The 20,226-nt window shown below is 36.4% G+C and overlaps 1 protein-coding gene across 12 annotated transcripts in view; it reads left to right on the top strand.

Moving 5' to 3' along the window:
- Positions 1 to 20,226, top strand: part of STXBP4 (syntaxin binding protein 4) — a 230,780-nt gene that overhangs the window by 183,268 nt on the left and 27,286 nt on the right. For 8 of the 12 annotated variants that reach the window (XR_013177618.1, XM_077164824.1, XM_077164819.1 and 5 more), the window contains one exon: positions 12,204 to 12,344. The exons of the other annotated variants lie outside the window; for them this stretch is intronic. Coding sequence is in view for 7 of the 8 variants with exons in the window: in XM_077164824.1 (XP_077020939.1) it covers positions 12,204 to 12,344 (141 nt within the window). In the remaining variant the exon portion in view is untranslated. The remainder of the gene's footprint in view (positions 1 to 12,203; positions 12,345 to 20,226) is intronic. 12 annotated transcript variants of the gene reach the window in all.

Here is a 20,226-nt window from a genome sequence, read left to right on the forward strand (position 1 = left end):
CGCTCTCACCCAAAGGTGGATCTGTCTTTACTGATGAGGTACTGACAAGGGTCTGTGAAGTGCATTGATATGCTTCAGGATGAAAAGTTTTTATGAACAATAAAATGGCATTGTTTTATTGCCTGACTAGAAGGCAAATTGACACTAACTTAAGGAAACAGACTGCTTCAGGTTTTTCTAAGTATCTTGCAGTAAATCAACTTACAAAGACTTCCCTTAGGAAACACATTGGCTCTTTTTAAAAATGTATGTGTAGTACATAAAACACAGTTCTTAAATCATCTAGCCTTTTTTTTAATCCAAACATAAGAAAAATGTATCAATATCTGTATTTCAAAAATATTCAATATGTATATTTCAAAAATATTCAATATGTATATTATAAATCTTCTTAGAGATTTATAAAACAAAAAGTTTATCTGTTCCTATTCTAACAAAGCTGTCAGTTTTACAGGTCTTAGCATATTTTTATTTGTTAGGAGTTGACTAAGAGGAAGATTGCATTTGTGATTGCATTTGCCTCGGCTCACCATCTTGAAGTTTTGTTTGAAAGAGTGACAGGGCACCATTCTGTCATAGAAGTGCATGCAGATTTTGTTAATGAAGTTTCTGAATTTAACTTCACCCTCTTCTTTATTCTTTGGGGTAAAAACCACTGTTTTCTTTTTAATGAACTGCAGTGGCACAATTATTGCAAAATTAACTGTTTAATATTTTTGAATGTATAGCCCGGTCACAATTCAAAATAGTAAACAAATCCTCAGTAGAGTTCTTTCTGCCTGTGATGATTCTGAAGCTCAGAGTTCTAAGGCGATTGCAAAGGGAAGCAGACCTGAATAATAGGAACATTTAAGTTAGATTACAGAGATGTTATCATCCTCCAACACCTAGGATTATTCTTAAAATTTACAATTCAGAAGTGAGATCTGAACTAAATTTGATTAATCAGAAATAATTAATGTGCTAAGTTTAATTATGGTGGGAAATGACTTCTTCAGTTCTTCTCTGAACCGTTATCAAAGATTGTAGTTTATATTAGGTCTCTTACCTTAGTCTTAATAGCCCAATATAAAACAAACTCCAGGGAATAATTCCTTGTCTGATTATTTATATTCCAACTAAAATGCCTGAGCTACTATTTTATGGCTCAAGGACTAAAAAGCTCAATGAAACGTACCCATTTATAAACATACATATTTTTTTAAATGATCAAAGGAGATAATTTCATTTCCTGAAGACCTGATAAATGCACTCAAACAAAACATTGCTACGGAATGTGTTTTGTATTTGGGAATATATTTGCAGTATTTTATTGGTGTTTTTATTCCAGTGTTCCAAAGACCATTAGTGCCTCAATTTGTTTACTATGACATCACATTCAGACATCCATGAAGGCAAGCAAGTCTGTTGGAACATAAGGGCGATAAGCATGCCTTCTTTGCTATTTAGCTGCTGACTTATTATGTGCCAAGTTTTACCATTGTAACTCCACTGCCTAGTGGTGCTACTGAAACTTAATTGGTATGAAAAACAGTTTTGAGATTTCAGATAAAAGATTTCACAGATGCACAGATTTTATTATCTGACTTTCTGTCTAGTGGTTATCACTGGTGCACATGGCATGTAAGTTTCTTTGTATGTAAGGGCAACACGAGAGTGTGCAGAGAATAGTATGGTTATAATTAATTATGTAAGTAAATCAAATATAAATACAAACCAGGTCATTGTTAACTTTTGTTTAAACATGATTTTCTTATTTGAGTGGAAGAGGAAATAATTGGACCTTTGTGCTCTTTTATTATAGCAGTGCTCTGTTATATGACCTAGATTTCAAATCTCTGTAGTATTTCCTGTAGAAAACCAACATATCCCTCTCTGCACACCTACCATTAATAATAAAAATATGACTCAGCCATATAGAGGCACTCTTCGTGTAAAATTTTTCATCAAAACCTTCTATTAATGAAAAACCAGTACATACTACTATTATAGTCCAGATGACCTAATAAGTATAATTAAGACTCTTTCCAGAGGGAAATTGCACAGGAGGTAAATATGTAAACATTCACTCTTAAATTGTCGTTGTTGTTGTTTTTAAATATGCTTTATGTTTTTTCTAAGATGTAATCTTGGGATTCTTGGCAGGCATAAAAAATTAACTTTTTAATATTATTTTTAGTAGGTCAAATCTTTTTTTTTTTTTTCACATGGGCAGGCACCAGGAATCAAACTCGGGTCCTCTGGCATAGCAGGCGAGCATTCTTGCCTGCTGAGCCACTGTGGCCCGCCCTAGGTCAAATCTTTTGACCTATTGTCTCTTCAAAGAATCTTTGCTGTTACAATCTGTGATTACAGTCTTACTTTTTTTAAAAAGAACATTCACCTCTGGAAAACAAACAGCAATACAATTCTCATATGTCAGAAAATATGACAGATTTCACCTACACTCTATAGCCTTTCCTCTTAGCTTAGCCCTTTGTATAAAATAGACGGGTTGTGAAATTTTCTTTCCTTAGCCCATTCATACTTTGTTAATGACCAAAATTCTGAGGCAGCCATTATGCTGCAAAATCACTCTTAGGAAATTGGCCGGTTTCCATGTCATCTCACAGAACTTACATCACACGCAACATTATCACCTTTATTAAATAGCAGAATGCGCATTTAAAAATGATCTACCTTAAAGGAACACATCTATCTAAATTAGCTGCAGTAATGGGGGAAAAAACACAGCATCTTTCAGCTGTATCTAAATGATATCAGATGTCTGTATTACAAGTGAAGTACTGAATAACTAGTTATTTTCCAAAGGTGCATTATGTGGGCAAAACATCTGAACAATTGGTTGAATGTATTTAGCTTGTATTTGAATTGTTACTAGAGTCTCATAGACTATAAAGCATGCTCTCTTAGGATCTATTCTCTTCCCCAGTTATACCATCCCTTCTACTCCTTCTTTCCCTTTCTTCATCAAATACTGAGTACCTACTATGTGTTAGACGCTGGATATTGAGTAGGGAATGGAACAGAAATGTGTTTTCAGGAACATAAATTTTGGTGGGGAGTAATTGAACATTTGTTAGAAGTTTGATATATAATTACAAGTTGTCGTCAGGCTTTGAAGAACAAGAGTAAAGTGCTATTTATTCAACAAACATTTTTGAGAACCTACTGTATGCCACACATTTTAGTGTACAGGGATAAATGAAACAGGCATGATGCCTACACTCATAGTGCTCGTGGTTCCATTGTGGAAGGCAAACAATAAACAGGATAAGAAATGTCATTTTAAACTGAGAAAGTACTATAGCATAGTGAAGAGGTTGTTCTGATAGGAGACAGGAAGTTCTGTTTGTGTGGTAAGATTCTAAGTTGAGACTTGAACGATGAGCCAGCCATCTACTGAACGAAGGAGAGCATTCCAAGCAAAGGCAAAGAACTGCTACTCTAAGAAATGAAAGGAGGCCAGAGTAGACCCACTTAGTGAGATGGGGAAGAGTGCTTTGAGATAGAAATCAAAAGGTGAGTTGCCTATGAGATGTCATTGAGAGCTCCTTTTACTAGTCTGGAGTCAAAAGTTAGGTGTGTACTGGAGAAATAACTTTTAGGATCATCAACTTATGTATGGTTTTTAAAACTATGAAAACGGATGAGATCACCTAGGATGAGTATAAAAATAGAGATAAGAAGAGGTTCCAAATTGAAACCTATAGAAATTTAGGAAAAGAAAATAGGCTTAAAAAGTAGTCAGGAAGATAGGAGGAAAACTAGACAAGGAGTGTATCATAAAAACCAAGAAAAACTGAGTGGCTTTAAAAACATATGCTTTTTAACATGCAAGTACTTAAAAGTCCTGGCAGATAGATTTTTTAAAAAACAATTCTCAGTAAATTATAGAAAACTCCATATAGTATTTAGCATTCCATTATTTGTTTAGAACCACTTACTCCAAACAGTAGGAACAACCTTTAACTAGCTTGTCAGATCAACCAACTCTCTCCATTCTCTCTGTAAAACTTACAGGTGCCACAGGCAATGTCTGCTTGTGTCTAATAGGCCTCTCCCTAGAATTACTAGGAGCTTATACTACTACCAGTAAAAATTCATGACTTGGTTGTGTTTATGTACAAAAAAGGTTTTTTATGCCAGATGTACTTGTTATTATAAATTAATCATATATTTTTAAATTGACGAAATATGAATGCCAAAAGAAAAAGTTGTTTTTACAAAAACTAAGTGGAATGCTTTACAGAGTTTTTATAAAGCTTAGTTAATAATGCTGTTCATTAGATGTGAGAGAGTTATCTGTAAAAGATTGTAAAAGTCTAGAAAGATTCTGAATATTGGATTGTTTCATTACTGCTGTTAATTCTCAATCTTTTAAAAGAAGCCAAAACTGGAAATGGTAGCTGATGCATTTTGAGTGCAAGAACAATAGAGAGCCCTCATCAGGAGACTAATCAGTAAAGAAAAGACTTGGCCTTCCACAGAATAGCAAATAAATATATATTTGATTTGATTTAAATAAAGCCTTTAAGATATCTTCATAGACATGATATCTTAACTGATGACTTAACGGATTCTGTATTCAATACAATGATAGACTTTACTGTGTTTATGACCAAAATGTATGAATAAATTTTCACTGAATAAATATATTACATTAGTGTATTTGTTTTATTTCATAGTTTTGATATTTATACACCTACAGCAAGGAAAATAAAATAAGTCTTAAGATATTTGGAATTTTCTAAGCATATGCGCATTATATTTCTACAACTAGCTTTTGTATTTCTTTGCTTCAATCATACTCATAACCTTAAAAAATGTATTTGATAACTTATCAATCACACCAACATTACAGTCTCATTTTTAACATATAAAAACAGTTGAGGTTACTAGAGCATACTTCTCAAGTAGAAAATATTATTGAGAAGGTCTTTATTTTCTAAAATTCTCGTTACAATTAATTAATTTCAAACCTTCCCTCAGGCACTTAGAAGACTGCAAAGAAGTAATTTTAAATACTATTACCTTTTCCTTTCTTTCTTTTTTTTTTGACATGGACAGGCACCAGGAATCGAACCTGGGTTTCTGGCATGGCAGGCAAGAACTCTGCCTACTGAGCCACTGTGGCCCACCCACCTTTTAAATAGTAGTCGTTTCTTGCTGTTCTATAAATTTAGCTGCAAGCATTTAATTTTTTTCAGTATTTTCAAATTGGAATTCCATATTTACTTGTCAAATTGTCAGCAGTGTAAGATGACAAGTGATTAAAGTGAGTAGGTAATAAGACAGTAATCCAATGGGAGAAAAAAAAAGTGAGTTTTAAGAATCCCAGGGTTTATCAATCAAATTCTTTAAGATTTGATTTACTAGATTTTCAATACAGGTTTTGCATGTTCACAGAAATATCTGATAACCAAACACATCGTTCATCATCCCTACCTGTAAACAGTTAGCATGCCATTCTATTATTTGTATGTTGGAGAAATCTTCCTGTTGGACACCTGTACGTGTCCTCTTCAAGACATGAGTAATTCTGTATAGCACCAGAAGTTCAGTCTAGGGCCATCAGACAGAAATATAATACAAAAAGACTTTAGCTTAATTATAAACAAGAATCTTCTGACAATTACACCCATCCCAAAATGCAAAGCCCTAAGTTTCTCATCACTACACAGGCCTAGTATATCATCAGAGATTTGTAACTCTCTATACTGGATGAAAATAGAAATAGAACTTCTACAATCCCTTCTACAGGGATGCTCCAGAGTACAATACATTTTGCACAGTTATCAAAGGTGAAAGGAGCACACGGGGACTGAAATCCAGCCCTTGTTATGTTCACCCAACTGTATGCTCTGGTACAGAGACTGTACCAGTATCTTTTTATAATTTGTATAGAAGGACCATCAGTTCTCCAAGCTCCATGCCCAGAGGGTTGCATCGGCTAAAAGAAGACACCATTTTCTAGCCCTTGCATGCCGAGCAAGTGCTATTTTCTCTATTAGAAAAAAGAATAGGAACTTTTTTTCTAATATCACCAAAGCCTAGCAGTGGCCATGTTTTTATACATATTAGGCTTTCCTTCCAACCCTAATAGTTTGACTAAAGCAAATGAAAAGGAAATTAAATATTCAATTCAAAAATAATTTTTGAAACCTAGTATGTCTGAGAAAGATTCAGGACTCTCAAGGAGCTAGTATCTATGGAAGGAGAGGACTAGCTTAATTGTGCAAATAATTACAATGCAAAGTTTAAGATATTATGAATGGTATATTAAGTATCTTGTGAGATATGTTAGTTGTCACAGGAGGAATATTGAGGAAAACCATTTTAAAATTAGGAAAGAGTTTCTAGAGAATGAAACATTTAGGATTTGATTCTGAGAAATTTTAAATGGCAGCAATAGAAAGGAGGTTGGGTTGAATGGAAGATATATGAAAACTGTCATAATTTGAAAGCACAGAAAGGGATATGAGATGCAAGATTGAAATATACTTATGTCATCATAAGCAACTGCAGTCTTGAGGATATCTCAACATAAATTATTAACTGTGTATTAACTATAGAAAAATTGCAGGAGAATGCACAGAGGAAGTGTCATTTGCACTGATTCCTTCCCAAGGTCTCAGGCTTACTCTTTTCTGGCAAACCTGATAATTAAACATCACTCCACTCTCCTGATGCCTGTTTTTGGCTTTGTCGTCTGTTGCAGACTTGGTCTATAAACATTAGAAACTGTAAAGTCAGATATTTGCTTTCTCAGCCTCCCCTGCATCTGCGGATAGTCACATAACTCAGTTTTAGCCCATGAGACATGAATGAGTCTGCTTTGGACCTTCTGGGAAAACCTTTAATTAATGGATAAGGAAAGATGGAGGACCACTTTTTTTCCTTTTTTGCCATCTTTAATATGGACATGTTGCCTAGAGCTTTGGAGACCTACTTGAAAGCATGAGGAGAAACCCTAAGGCTGAACCCTAAGGCTGCTGGAGTAGAAAGATCCATCTGAATATTTCTGGATAGAGCAGAAAGATCTAAAAGCATTCCTAACCAATATGCCACATTTTTCCTAAACCTCTCCAGATAGTATTGTTTTAAAAAATCTGATGTCTTTCTTCCTGGGATGTGAATACTCAGGAAATCATTATGAATTCTTATTATGCACCAAAGACCATACTGTGTGCCAGAAAGTGATGCAAAGATAAATAAGATATGGTCATTATCCTCGGGGAACTCAAGTTTTACATGGAAGAGTGGTTGGTGCTGTGATAGAAACTAGTACACACCACAAAAATACCATAGAAGAGGGGAAGAAAAATTGCAGGAGGATGCAGAGAAGAAGTATCATTTAAGCTAATTCTGGATTAGTAATTAGAAGTTTGCTAGACAGAGAAGAGAGAAAAGAGTAACTCTAGGCAGAGTTAATATGTAGAAATGCAGAGATGTATGAAAGAGCATGGCCTGTACTGGAAACACCACAAAGTTAAGGATAGTTGGAATATTTTGCATTTACTTTTTTTCTGGGGAGGGTTATATTTAAAAATAAAGTTACATTTACTCCATCAGCTACTTTTATAACTAACAGAAAGCAATTTTCTCTAGTTTCAATTTATAAAGTTATAACCAAAGCTAATCAGAAGTTTATTTCTAGATTGTCAACTTACATCTGTCATCTATGTGTTTTTATGTATGACTTATTAAGCAAATTAAAATATGAAAATTATGAGGAATTGTTTAAAGTAAAAGAAGAAACATGTAAGCACTTTTGAACATTAATTTAACTATACTTGATGTTTTGAGTTTGACAAGTAATTTATCCAGTCATTAAAATATACCCTTAAGAATCATTATTTGAAGTCAAAAGGACACTTTTAAAATTAAAAGAAATTAACTTCTTTTAATTAAAAAATCTCTTCAAGCAGTACAATGGTAGTTCAGTGGTAGAGTTCTATCCTGCCATGTGGGAGACCTGGGTTTGATTACCGGCCCATGCACTACCTCCCTACGCCCCCCAAATATATATATATATATTTTTTTTTTCAACAAATGGTGCTGCTCTAAAATGGGATAGTCACATGGAAAGAGAATGAAATGTGACCCCCACCATATAACATTCCAAAAAAAAAAATCTTTCAGAGATTTTATTAGTTCCTCCTTTGTTTTATTCAAATTTATGAAAGTTTATATTCCTTGCATTTGTTATCTCTTATTTTTTATATCATTAATCAAAGAAGACAATTTAGAATAGTTTACTCAAACCCCAATTCCAAAACTTACATTGTCGAGAGAACTCCAAATTCTAACATAGTAGCTGGGTGACTTCCAAGAACCTTTGATAGCAGGATCGCCAAATATAGTGGCTTTTATTTTCAGTAATTTATTAAGACAATTAAAATAAGGGATAAAGAAATACTTTGGGGACTTACTGAAGCTGAATATGGCAGTATAGAATTAACGGAAGACTTGGCAAGATTGGCACCTAATATACTCAGAATGATTGTCTACATCGCTCAAGCCAGATCAATATATAGAAATCAAAATTGACTATAATTATGTATAAGTGTTTTCAGCCTGATTACCAGAAAATAATAATTATTCCTGATCAGAGGAGAGATAATTCATATTTCTTAACTTGTAATCTAGATGATATTTCCTTAAGAGCTGTCAGATGGAGAGAAAAGGTAACAGAGAATTCAACTTTAGAAATATTTTTACAAAATGTTACAAGAACAGACTACCTGATTACAACAACAATTAGCAATAAACAGAGAAAAATAAAAAAGAGAAAAGAATAGGACAGGACAGGAAATATGACTTGAAAATGTAGTGGATGAAACACTCCTAATGATAGTCCCTGCTTTCTAATTTCTGTTAGTTTTAAAGCCCTTTTATATACCTTTTATTTGGAGATGATTGATTACTCCCTCCAAGTCTAGACTGAGCTGGGTTGGGGCTGCCTAAAGGTGTAATAAGAAGATTCCAGGTCAGATTATCATGGAAAACTATTACCAGGGGTGTTTGAGTGAAAAGGGAAGTGAGGCTCCATGAGACCATGAGAAGAGGTGGAGCAAACAGTATCAGGTGGGGAGCTGCAAGGGTGAGATGAGGTCCAGACGATAAGACAGGCTGTGAGGTTAAAGGGTGTGGAAACCAAGATAAGAGGAGCAGAAGTACCTGCTGGATCAGGAAGCTGAGGCTGCAAATAAGAGATATGTGATTGGACCTTCCTGTTACTTGATGCCTGTTTGTATGCTGTTTTGGCAGGTGTGACCCCTTAAAGGCATTTTGCAAGATAGACTGTGATATTTACTATTAGTTATATATGAGTTTAAAAAATAGGATAGGAAAAACAAAGAGATTAAATCATTTTAAAAACTATTTGCCCACCTATCTCATAACAGATTTATTCAAGTGTTCAGTTTACCACTCAAACAATATTTTTCTGAGTTCAAAATATTTGAAAGAAGAGTAGTAATTTACCTCAGTATAGTCAGGCTGAAGTGATTTACCAGTACTTAAAACTTGGATCCAGTTTTAAATCAAATTGTTAAGCAGGCTATAATAATTGTTAATATACAATTTATCTACATTTGCGTCTTTCCCTGTAATTGGCTCCATAACATTAGGAAAGCCCTTTACTCTCTTTAGGTTTGTCTTTAACTTCTAATAAGGGTCAATTGAATTGGAGGATTCCACTAAAATTTTGATTGAGAGTTCTACTTCCAGTAAGGCTCAATAAACTCCTGACAAACTAATCATCTTGCAAGAAACAATGATAAACCCCATACAAAATACAAAAAACAATCATCTGAAGCTTTTGAGAGTGAATGAAGCTGACAGATTCCAGAGGCTAGTCAAACTTTGAAGAAGGAATCAATGTAGGATAAATTTCCTGTTTATTTAGGCTAAGGGCAGGACCCAGGACTGGGACTGGGGTGAGGCAAGCAAGATACCATAGTGGGCACCTTACTTATAAGAATGTACTCACTCTCATGTACTGATTCTGCACCTGCATAAGCTTGAAGATGAATGTTTCCTTAAGTTTTCCACCTTGGGGACCTCTTCACCTTGCTCCAAGCCCTGTAAGGATGCACGGGTCAGTAAAACTGATAATCTGCAGTGCTCCTGGCCTATAGAACTAGATGACAACATTTTGGGGCAACCACTGCTGTAATGTGAGGGAGTAAATCCCAGAAAGGAGAATGATAGGGAGCCCCAAATATTGTATATAAACTCTGCCCAAGTCTCTGGCTGACCCCAACCTACATAAGCATGGAGCACACTGCAAATAGAGGAGCAGGGGTAAGAGATGCATGTGGCCATGGATGGAAACAGAACTGAGATTTGTGCTGCTGCCCAAGAGATGGAGTTTACATTTGAGTCCAATCTAGTAAATTTCCTACTGAAATAAAAATATCAGCACTCTTCAGGGCAATGTAACAGATTCCAGAGTTTTCACAACATAACATTTGCAATTTCCAGAATACAATCCAAAATTACTCAATGCACAAAGAAACAGAAACATGTGACCCATTCTCAAGAGAAAAGAGTGTGAGCAGGGATCAACCCCATGAAGGCCTAGATATTATAATAAGGACTTTATAATGCTAATTATAATATATGCAATCAGGTAAAGGAAAATAGGCTCACAATGAATGAAAACATAGGAATTCTCAGCAGAGCAAAAGAATTTTTTTAATGAAATGGAAATTCTAAAAGTAAAAAAAAAACTTAAAAAACATCAGAATAGTAGCTGCCTCTGAAGGGATGGGGGTAAAAATTGACAGAAAAGGGGTTTGAGGGATCTTTCTAGGGAGATGGAAATGTTCTATAACCTGATAGGGATTGGGGTTACACAAGTGTAGGCATTTGTCCAAATCCAGCGAGCATACACTTAAGATTTGTGCATTTCTTTTGAAGTCTGGACAAATTCCCAAACTGAAGAAATCCCTAACGTAGAGACCTGCCTAGAGCTGGACAGATTCTGCCTCATTAATATTGTCTTGAAATTAATTCAAAAGTGATTAGTGAGTGACTATATTCTGTAATGATGAACATTCCAGGTTGAAGGACTAATTCCTGACAAGGCATAGTAGGAAAGAAGTCCATAGTATGTTTCAGGAAATAGGTCAGTGGCTAGACCACAGGTGGGCTTGCTGGGACATAATGAAAGATTGGAAGCAGATTGTAAAAGTGTCTTTATTTTTTTTTTTAATTTTGTTGCTCATGCAGCTGCTTGATGATTCCTACCCATTTCTTTTTAAAATTGAGATGTAAAATACATACAGATATAAATATACAATTTGATGAGTTTTTAACAAATATATAAAGTTTGTGTACACTCCCACAAACATATTATAGAACTTTTCCAACACCTCAACTCTTTCCCTTGTGCCTCCTGAATAATCAGTTTCCTCCCTCACCTCTGTCCCAGGCAGCCAGTGACCTGCTTCTGTCACTGTGGTTTTGCCTTTTCTAGACTTCCATATAAATAGACTAAGCATTCATCTTCCACTTACTGCTTTTGAGATTCGTGCGTGTTGTATCAGTAGTATTAGTAGGGCCAAGTGGTGCTTCACTGTGTACCACAGTTTGTATATCCAGTCACCAGTTGATGGACATTTGGGTTGTTTTCAGTTTGGGACTATTATAAATAAGGTTGCAGTGACCATTTAAGTACAAGTCTTTCTGTGGATGTGTGTTTTGAAAATGTCTCGAATGCCCTAGTATGGATTTTTAACTTTTTTAAAAGTGGTAATTAACTACACTGTCAGAACTAATGTTCTTTATAGAGGAGTAAAAGCAAAGTTCAAATCACTTTTATTTGAGTCTCTAAAATAATCTTTAACTCTAAGATAATCAATATTGAGTTAATCTCACTGTATGAAGGCTGTTATTTGAAAAACGTACCTCCTCTACTAAGAAATTTTTATTGCTTTTACCGTACATCTTTTTAAAAATACACTGAGAGGTGTGTGAATACACTTAATACAAATTTAAACATCTTACTAAAGGCAGATATCTTAAGAAAATTTCATTTTTATGACTTTTTAAAATTGTACCTGAAAGTAATTTGATATTCCTAATAGGTTTCTTGATAAACACCCTTAAAATTTATAAGACAAGGATGTTAACAGCTAAATCTTACATGATTAGGGACTAGTGATGTTTGGAGTTTTATTATTTATCCCCAGGGTGGGACACATCAAGAATCTTGACTTTCATCTGGTTTGTGGCAGCGTTTCTAAAACTGCATGTCGATTGGTCCTCTACTACCCTGTTGTCAAAATCTACACGTAACAGTTGTGCAAATATTTGTGAGAAAGTTCCCCCTGGTGAGTATCAAAGACCTTATAACAACAAAATTTCGAATGTGTGCAAGATTCACTCTGGACCATGAGTCTTCATGGGAGGCAAATGCCCGCTTCCACAAGTGTTTATTGAGAGCCCGCTTTCTGCGAAGCATGTTCCGAATTTGGGTGCCAGTCTCTCCCAGGCCCCGGATAGTGAGTCCTCAACAGATGTGAAGAAGAGGTGTTGAAAGAAATTTCTGGCAGATCCACGGTCTGGATAGATAAGGAGCCAGAGACACTGCTGTGAATATTAAGGAGGTTATTATGCTGCATAAATGTGAGAGTTTGACCAGCTGGGCCAGGAAAGCTGAGGTGAAATTCCAAAGTAGCCTGAGATTGAATTTGAAGACTTGAGTCACCACCCCAGACCTGACCTACTTTATCTGTACACCTTTTTTTGTGACTAACTTTAGTCTGCCTTATTCCTTTTCATATAATCTCTCTCCATTATTTTTTTTGTCTAGTCTCTGCAAATAATATACAACTATAAGATTATATAGCCAATTTAGTTAAGAGCAGTAAGCATTTAAAAAAAAAAAAACCTGTTTGCTTTCTTCTTCTGCCTTCTGGTCTCTCTCCCTCACTTGCTTTCTTCTCTTTTTCTTCCCCTTTCTCTTCTTCTATTACTTCTCATTCTCTATAACTGACCATAGACTAAAGCAAAAACTTTTATTTTCCATATTTATTGGGGCAAAAGTTTATAATCTCATAACTAGTTTAAAATGCAAATGTTTGATATTTTAAACATCTTCCTTAAAGAAAAGCTGAAATTAGCCATGAAGTTTTTTTTATTTGTATGTAGCCTGTGATATATTTTTCTCAGTGTCATTTTCTCTTCTAAGGACAATAAAAAAGTATCCCACCTCTGATATTGACATCATATAAAATAAAGTACAACAAATGAGCATTGTGTTTGCAGAATTCTGTGCTGACTCCCAAAATCCCAGCCCCAGGTATACACACCGCTCTCAGTTATTTCAAACAGTAATCTAGATATCACTTTGAAGGGATTTTGTAGATGTGATTAGTTGACCTTAAGACAGGGAGATTATCCAAGTGGTCCTGACCCTAATCATATGAGACTTTATATCTGAGTCTAGAAACCAGAGACAGAGAAGTCAGATTCAAAGCATAAGAGGACTCTACCTGGCATTGCCAGCTTGAAGATGGAGGTGCTGCAAAGCCACGAGTGCCAGCTGCCTTTAGTCGCTGAGAGGAGAATCCGGCTATAGCTGGTAAGGAAATGGCACCTCAGTCTTGCAGCTGCAAGGGTATATAGGGGACTTTGATAAATCTGGTATGATAGTAGAAAGCTAATGGCCATTCTGTGGAGACCCTCATACCTAAAAAGATGTACTAATTTCCCTCTGGAATGTCCTAAGGGAATGCTTCCATTCCCTCTGATCAGTTCTGTCTACCTCTTGCACAGATAACCTATTAGTTGCAGGCTATCAGTAATGTTCATTTTGGACCATCCAACATGTTACTGTTACTCTTGGCCAGTAGAAATCAAGCTTGCTTGTCAGCAACTTTACACCTTTCAACTTCCAGTTGCTAAATGGTACATCAGTTGGTCTTCCTGGAGCAAAGAAGGAAGATGCTTTTTTTTTTGCTTGAAAGGACAGCTTTATTGAATTAAAGAGCATGGAGGAGCAGAGCGGAGATTGCGGGTGGCTGAAGGTCCCAGTCTTACCACACTTCAGGCCCTACAAAGCTCCATGGAGGAGGTGGTAAGAGGTTGTGTATGTCCCAGTGAAATTCATTTGTGTTCCTTGTAAAACATCCATTAATTCATGTTCAACTACTGACCTCTTAATATCTTTATTAATATAATAACAGCAGTGTTTAAAGAAATCCTGTTTATCTTTATTCACTAAAAAGAATTAGAACTCCCCTTTTTCTCTTTAATCCATGAAGAAAAGATTATCAACCTCTGGTAAAATAATTCAAATATTTAAGTATATGCTTTTGCAGCTATACTTTCAACCCGCAATTGAACATCCTTTCAATACCTTATTCTGACAAACTCTAAGTTTTATATCTTGTTGAACAGAAGAAATCTGTATTGCCATAGATGTTTGGTATAAATATTTCTTAATTCAGTAAATATCAGTTAAGAATCTACCATAAGTCACAATAGTCTTGGCAGCAGAGCAGTAAACAAAACAAAGTACATGCCCTCGCTGGATTTCCATTCTAGTAAAACAAGAGACAGAAAAGAAAGCAGGTTGAGAAGGATAATGAATGCCAGGGTTGGAGCGTAGGGAAACTTGCCATTATATTATATTTTATTTTATTTTAGGGTGGTCAAGGAAGACAGTAGAGACCTGAAGACAGTGAGAGAGTGAACCATGGATATCTGAGCACTTTGGGCAGAAAGACCAGCAAGTACAAAGGATCTAAGGAAGGAGCATACCTGTTATGTTCAAGGAACAGCAAGGAAGCCAGTGTAGAGGAAGGAAAGTTAGGAAATGAAGTCAGAGAAGTTGGGGGTGAGGATGGCAGGTAATATAGAAGGAACATGATCTGACTTAATTTTGAAAGAAATGCTCTGGCTGCTTAGTTTGAAAATAGATTTTAGGGGAGCAACAGCTGAAGCAGGGATACCAGATAGGGTGCGATCAGAATAATCCAGGCAAGAGATGAACCAGTTTGATAAAGGAAGAAGTGGTCAAATTCTATTTCTAATTTGAGGAAAAAGCCAATAAGGTATGTTAGATGTTAGGTACAGAAGAATAGAAAGGTCCAGAATGGGCTCTAGGCCTGAGCAAGTGTTGGGGAGAGAGCTATGGGAGGAAAAGTTTGGAGCGGAAAGTCAGGAGACCAGTATTGGGCATGTTAAGTTTAAAAATGAGACAGCTTAGGCAAAGTAGAGGTGAGGACATGTAGCTGGATATACCTACTTTAATAGAGATAAGCAATGAAGGAGTTATTTTTATTACTGTGAATGAAAATGGGCTCCATTTGTATATCATTGTACAGATATATCTTAACTAATAAGAATCTCTGATAACCTAGGCAGGATAGAGGATATTCTTTTAAAATAAAACATTTTTTATTATGAAATATAACATATATACAAAAAAGCAATAAATTTCAAAATACATTATAACAAGTAATTATAGAACGGATTTCAGAGTTTGGTATTGGTTACAGTTCCATAATTTTAGATTTTTCCTTCTGTCTGCGCTAAGACACTAGAGACTGAAAGAAATATTAATATAATGCTTCAGCAGTCATACTCCTTTGTTAAATTTTATCTTCTCTGTTACAACTCCTCCTTCTCCTTTGATCCTTCTCCTGATCTTTAGGGATATTTGGGCTCTGCCCTTCTAAATTTCATATTGGAAAGGGGTGGGAATGGGTGTTGATAATATGGGATAGGAGGACAGAACTAGTTGATGTTCTGGAAAGGCTGGCCCCTCTGGGTTTCAGGACTTATCTGACCCAGGAACCCATCTGGAGGTTGTAGGTTTCTGGAAAGCAATCTTAATACATGAAACTTCTGTAGAATCTCAGAGCCTTAGGTGTTCTTTAGGGTTAACAGGAATGGTTTTGGTGGGAGTTATCATCACCACTGTATAGATGAGAAAGCTGAGATTCAGCAAGATTATTACTTTGTCGTAGTTAACCAACATAATTGGGGAACTTTACATAAGATTCTGATTTTCTGACTGCAGATCGAGTTAAAATTCCATTATGTAATGGAAGTTATATTCTTTAGTGAAGACTTATTGTGAATTAGATCTTTCCTTCCCTCCCTTCCTTTCTTCCCTCCCCCAACCCTGCCCATGCTAATAGATGCTAAATATTAAGTATATTTGAGCTTCTTTAAAAATTACACTAAAGTGTTTTTTGAATAAATTTGGCTCTATTTGAGCTCTGAGGTGGACAGTATTGTCTTTCCCTATTTTATGCTCAAAATTCTCGATTCTCCAGATTTTTCCCCACCAAAGCTACTGCCATCATTCAGGAATCTAGCACGTTCCATATTACAGTTCATTTTTGCCACGCTCTTGTATTCCACTTTACTGTGGTCCTCCAATCCCAACAAGAAACCAGTTCCCTCAGGGGAAATTGGCTTAAACATCCCACTCTCTCACTCAAACCTCCCATTTTTCCAACTCACTTGTCTAAATAACCCTATGACATGAGTTTCCTGCCCTCATGAAGCTCTCATACCAGTTTTACCTTTTATTTTCTCTATCTTCAGCCTCTACTATTGTTTTTACTTCTCACTCAATTTAGAGTCTGTGGTCCATGATTACAATCATTCTTACAAATTCCCTCAACTCATTTGGCCCTCTTTCCTTCCATTACACTGTAACTAAGTTCCATGCCTCCACAAACTCATTCATCTTCTGCATAATATATGTGAGCAGATGAGGGCACTGCTACAGAATTATACAATCGTAAATCACAGATTCCTCTAGATCTTTAATGCATTAATTATAGTTTTAAAGTCAAGCATCTGGTATAACCCTGGATCTGGTTCTGTTGACGGCTATATCTTTTGGCAGTGGATTTTTTCTTTTTCTTGCTTTTTATGTGTCATAATTTTTTTATTAAATGCTGAACACTAAGGGTAAAAAACTGTAATGGCTGAAATAAATAATATTTAAATTCAGAAATGGGTATGTCTCTTTTTTCTGCCAGACTGTTAGTTTGGGAGATTGTTTGAAATTGTTTTTAGCTGAGCTGAGGTTGCCTTTCCTTGTTTCCATAGCTACCTCCAGTGTACAATAGGTTTCAAATTCCTTCACTAGTGATCTGCTGCAACGTGGCGCTTAGTCTGCAAGGTCTGGAGTCCTGGAGAGTTTTTCTCACTATTCCAGCTCCACCCTCAGGTGTCAGCAGGCTTTGTACAGTGGCGCCACAATGGATGTTTACTCTGCACTCCTGCCCTTCCCCAGCAGTAGACTGCTATTGCTTGTTACTCAGCTCAAGGCTTATGGGAATTGTGGGAGTAGGACGGTTGGGGGAAGTTCTTGGTTTTCCTACTCCAGTCTGTTTTATCCTGCCCTGAGGACCTGAATCTTCAGGAGTAGGGTTTTCTCAGCCTTCCTGCCCTTCCTCAGTGGCAATTAACTCTACCTCCTAGTCAAGTGCAGCATCTCTTGTTCAAGGAGGGTTTCCTGCCCTTCTCCCTGTGGAAACCATATTGCTTTGTATTAGCTTAAGATCCTGGTTTTCCTGCCCACAACACTGTCATACGAAACACACAGCAACAGGCGGCTTTTTACCTAGTGTCAGTGCAGGGTGAGGAGATCAGGTTGTCCACTCTTCCAAAGAGACCAGTCTCTTCCCAGACTCTTGGCAGGAATTCAGGTGTGTGATGGTTTCTTTCCTTGGCTCTTGCCTCTCATCAGAGCAGGCAGAAGACCACTGTCACTTCCTCTTGGAGGAGGGTCCGGGGCAGCAGCAGGTTTGATGCCTGCCCCCAGAAGCAGTTGGTCATCAACCTTCTAATCCATTCAGAACCCACAGCATGGATGGGTTCACTCGTGCTCCACATCAAACCTCTGCAGGCCCTTCCCGAGCCTCACCCCGGGGACCCCCTCAGGACTCCTGCCCTGCCCTGCTTCTTTCTCTTGAGCACAAGGTGGAGGTCCATTGCAAAGAGCTGTTCAGAGAGCACAGACTCTGTGTGTCTGGGACTTCTGGGATTCTAAACTGTCACGCTAGCCCATAATCAGGCTTTAAAAATTTGTTACAATTTCAGTTCTCTTCCTACCCACTGTCATGGCTTCCAGACAAACAACACGCAGTGGGTTGGCTTAAACAGCGAGCGTTTGTTATTCGTGTCACACGGCTTTGAAGGCCGGGAGTCCAGAATCAGGATATTTATCAAGGCCACGCCCGAGGCGCTGATCTTCTGGTAGTGGCGGTCCTCTGTCACGGGGTGACAGCCCGCTCCTCCCTGACTTCTTTCAGTTCCTTCTGATTTCACATTTCATTGACGAACTGTGCATTTCTTCTCTTTATAAGGCCTCCAGTCATGTGGATTAAAACCCACCCTGGTTCAATTTGGCCACGCCTTAACAATTAATAGCTTCAAAAAATCCTATTTACATGAGTACACAACTGTGTGATGATAGTGTGAGCCATTGATTGTGCAGATATATGGAATGTAAATGTGTGAAGATTTCTCAATAAAAATATATTTTTTTTAAATCTTGTTTACAAATGAGTTCCCATCCATAGAAATCCAGATTAAGATTGGAACGTGTCTTCTGCTCTATATATGATTCAATCCCCAGCACCTACTATTTTTTTCACTTGGGCCAATAACATTATTTTACTAAGATGATGTTATCTTTTTTTTTAACATTTGTTTATTGTAAAATATAACATATATACAAAGCAAAGAAAGAAATAAGCAATAATTTTTAAAACATACTTCAACAAGTACGGAACAGATCCCAGAGTTTGTCACGGGCTACTATTCACCACCTCAGATTTTTCCTTCTAGCTACTCCTAAACACTGAAAACTAGAATAAATATTAATATAGTGATTCAGCCCAACACCCACTTTTATTGTAACACCTCTCCTTCCTATGCTGTCTCTGCCGAAAGGTGAAATAGTCCACATGTCCCACCTCTCCTTTGGAATTCAGTTCACCTGGTTATAACCCTTTGGCATTCATTTTACCTGGTTGCCTTATGACTTCAACATACCAAGAAACTAAAAACATCCAGCTTTTTCTCATTATTATGGTGGAGCAACATTCTCTTGCAGCTTTCTTCATCCTAAGCAGAAACAGATATGCTTGACATAAGATTTTTTTCCACAAAATTGGCCTATAAAGCCCTGCATAGTCTGTTCCCTGTCTTGCTGTCCAGCCAAATCTTAGATCACCTACCCCCTTCTCCTAAATTACTGTACTCCAGTAGCAGTGATCTCTCAATTCCTCAAATGTGCCAAACTTTCCCACCGCAGAGCCTTTGTCATGCTTTGCGTCCTGCCTACGGGGTTCTTCCTCCATGTCCATTCCTGATAACTTCAGCTCCTCCCAGAGATCAACATTATCCCAGCAGGTAAATTACATCATTCTTTTTCACAGTTGAATAATATTCCATTATCTGAATATACTCTCTTTATTTAATCAGTTCCCATTGATGGTTATTTATATTATTTCCAGACTTTCATTTTTATTTACAATCTTGTAACATAAAGTATATCTATAGGATAAAATCCTCGAAAAAAATTGCTGAATTAAACAGTACATGGAGACAGTTCAGCATAGTGGTTAAGAATCTGGGCTCTGCCATCAGCTAGAGGAATAACCTTGGGCAAGTTATTTAACCTTTTCTGTGCGTCAGTTCCCTCATTTGTAAAATTGGGTAATAACAGTACTCTTATAGAATTGTTGTAAGGATTAGAAAAATTAGCACAGTACTTAAGTGTCAAGCATATAATGCACTCAAAAAATGCCAATTAGTATTTAAAATTTTTTATAATGACGTTTCCCCATATATGTGTTACCAATTTATACTCCCAACAGTATGAAAATGACTGTCTCCTCACATCCTCACTACAGTGTCTTACTGAACTTTTTAATCTCTTCTAATCTGATAAACATAGCATCTCAGGATACTTTAATTTGTATCTCTTATTAGGAGAGAATTTAAGCATATTTTTACATGTTTAAATGCATTTGTATTTCCTATATTCTGACTAACCCACATGCTTTTCCCATTTTGTTATTTGTTTTTGAAATTTTTCTGATTGATTTTTAGGAGTTTAATTTTATATATTGGGGAATTTAGCCTTTGTGATATGAGTTCATCTTTCTTGGCTTTCAATACTTATTCCTCATAGTACTTATTCCTTTTATAAATTATGTATTTATTACTGTTTTT

Source organism: Tamandua tetradactyla, chromosome 6 (assembly GCF_023851605.1).
Source record: "Tamandua tetradactyla isolate mTamTet1 chromosome 6, mTamTet1.pri, whole genome shotgun sequence".
Classification (NCBI taxonomy): Eukaryota; Metazoa; Chordata; class Mammalia; order Pilosa; family Myrmecophagidae; genus Tamandua; species Tamandua tetradactyla.